At 41.9% G+C, this 894-nt stretch overlaps 1 protein-coding gene across 1 annotated transcript; it reads right to left on the bottom strand.

The window, feature by feature from the left end:
- Positions 1-256: 256 nt before the first annotated feature.
- Positions 257-622, bottom strand: LOC138889578 (uncharacterized). Its single transcript, XM_070172909.1, has one exon. It carries the CDS (start codon positions 620-622, stop codon positions 257-259), a length of 366 nt encoding a protein of 121 aa, XP_070029010.1.
- Positions 623-894: the final 272 nt, after the last annotated feature.

Below are 894 nucleotides of genomic sequence, written 5' to 3'. Positions count from 1 at the left end.
GTTACTGTGTACCTAACACTGATGACACTTTTGGATAAAACTGAAGCAATCCTTTTCCATAGTCATCCAGTAATAACCTTCCAGAAGGATTTTCTTTGCAAGGACGTATCCATTAATATGGGGACCGCACACTCCTGCATGCACTTTAGTCATGATTTTTCCGGCCTCTTGGGGATCTACACATCTTAGAAGGTTCAGATCTGGAATCCTTATGTACAAGACCTCTTCGCCCAAGAAGAATCCACTGGCGAGCCTTCTAATAGTTCTCTTTTGGTCTCCATGTAGCTTTCTCGGGATATTCTTTTGTTTTCAAGAATCTTTTGATATCATGATACCATGGTTGAACATCTGGTTCTACCTCAACTGTATTGCTATAACTGTGTCTTTCTTGGATTTGGATTTCCAATGGGTCAAGGTGGACATTGCTTGGATACGGCAGTATCGAGGCCAAAGTAGCTAGTGCATCGACTAACCCATTGTGAAACCGAGGAATGTACCTGAACTCGATGGATTTGAATCGTTTGCTAAGATTTTCCACATTTTGCCTGTATAGAAGAAGCTTGACATCCCGAGTTTCCCATTCACCTTGAGCTTGTCGAATAATTAAGTCAGAATCTCCCATGATTAACAATTCTTCCACATCCTAATCGATTGCCATGTTCATGCCCATAATGCAGGCTTCATACTCGTCAGTGTTGTTCGCGCAGAAAAACCAAAGTCGAGCTGTGGCCGGATAGTGCTGACCAGTGGGCGAAATCAAAATTGCCCCAATCCCGACACCTTTTGCATTCACAGCTCCATCAAAGAACATTTTCCAAGCATTAGTGTCCTTTGGAATTACCTCAACTAAATTTACTTCCTCGTCCAAAAAGTAAGTACTCAAAGGTTGATATT

The sequence above is a fragment of the Nicotiana sylvestris genome, chromosome 4 (assembly GCF_000393655.2).
Source record: "Nicotiana sylvestris chromosome 4, ASM39365v2, whole genome shotgun sequence".
NCBI classification, from domain to species: Eukaryota; Viridiplantae; Streptophyta; class Magnoliopsida; order Solanales; family Solanaceae; genus Nicotiana; species Nicotiana sylvestris.
The sequence above is the reverse complement of the archived record's forward strand: the minus strand, read 5'-3'. Positions and strand labels throughout refer to the sequence as shown.

Coding starts and splice junctions, on each gene's coding strand:
- LOC138889578 (XM_070172909.1), bottom strand. CDS start 622: ATGGGAGATTCTGACTTAATTATTCGACAAGCTCAAGGTGAATGGGAA.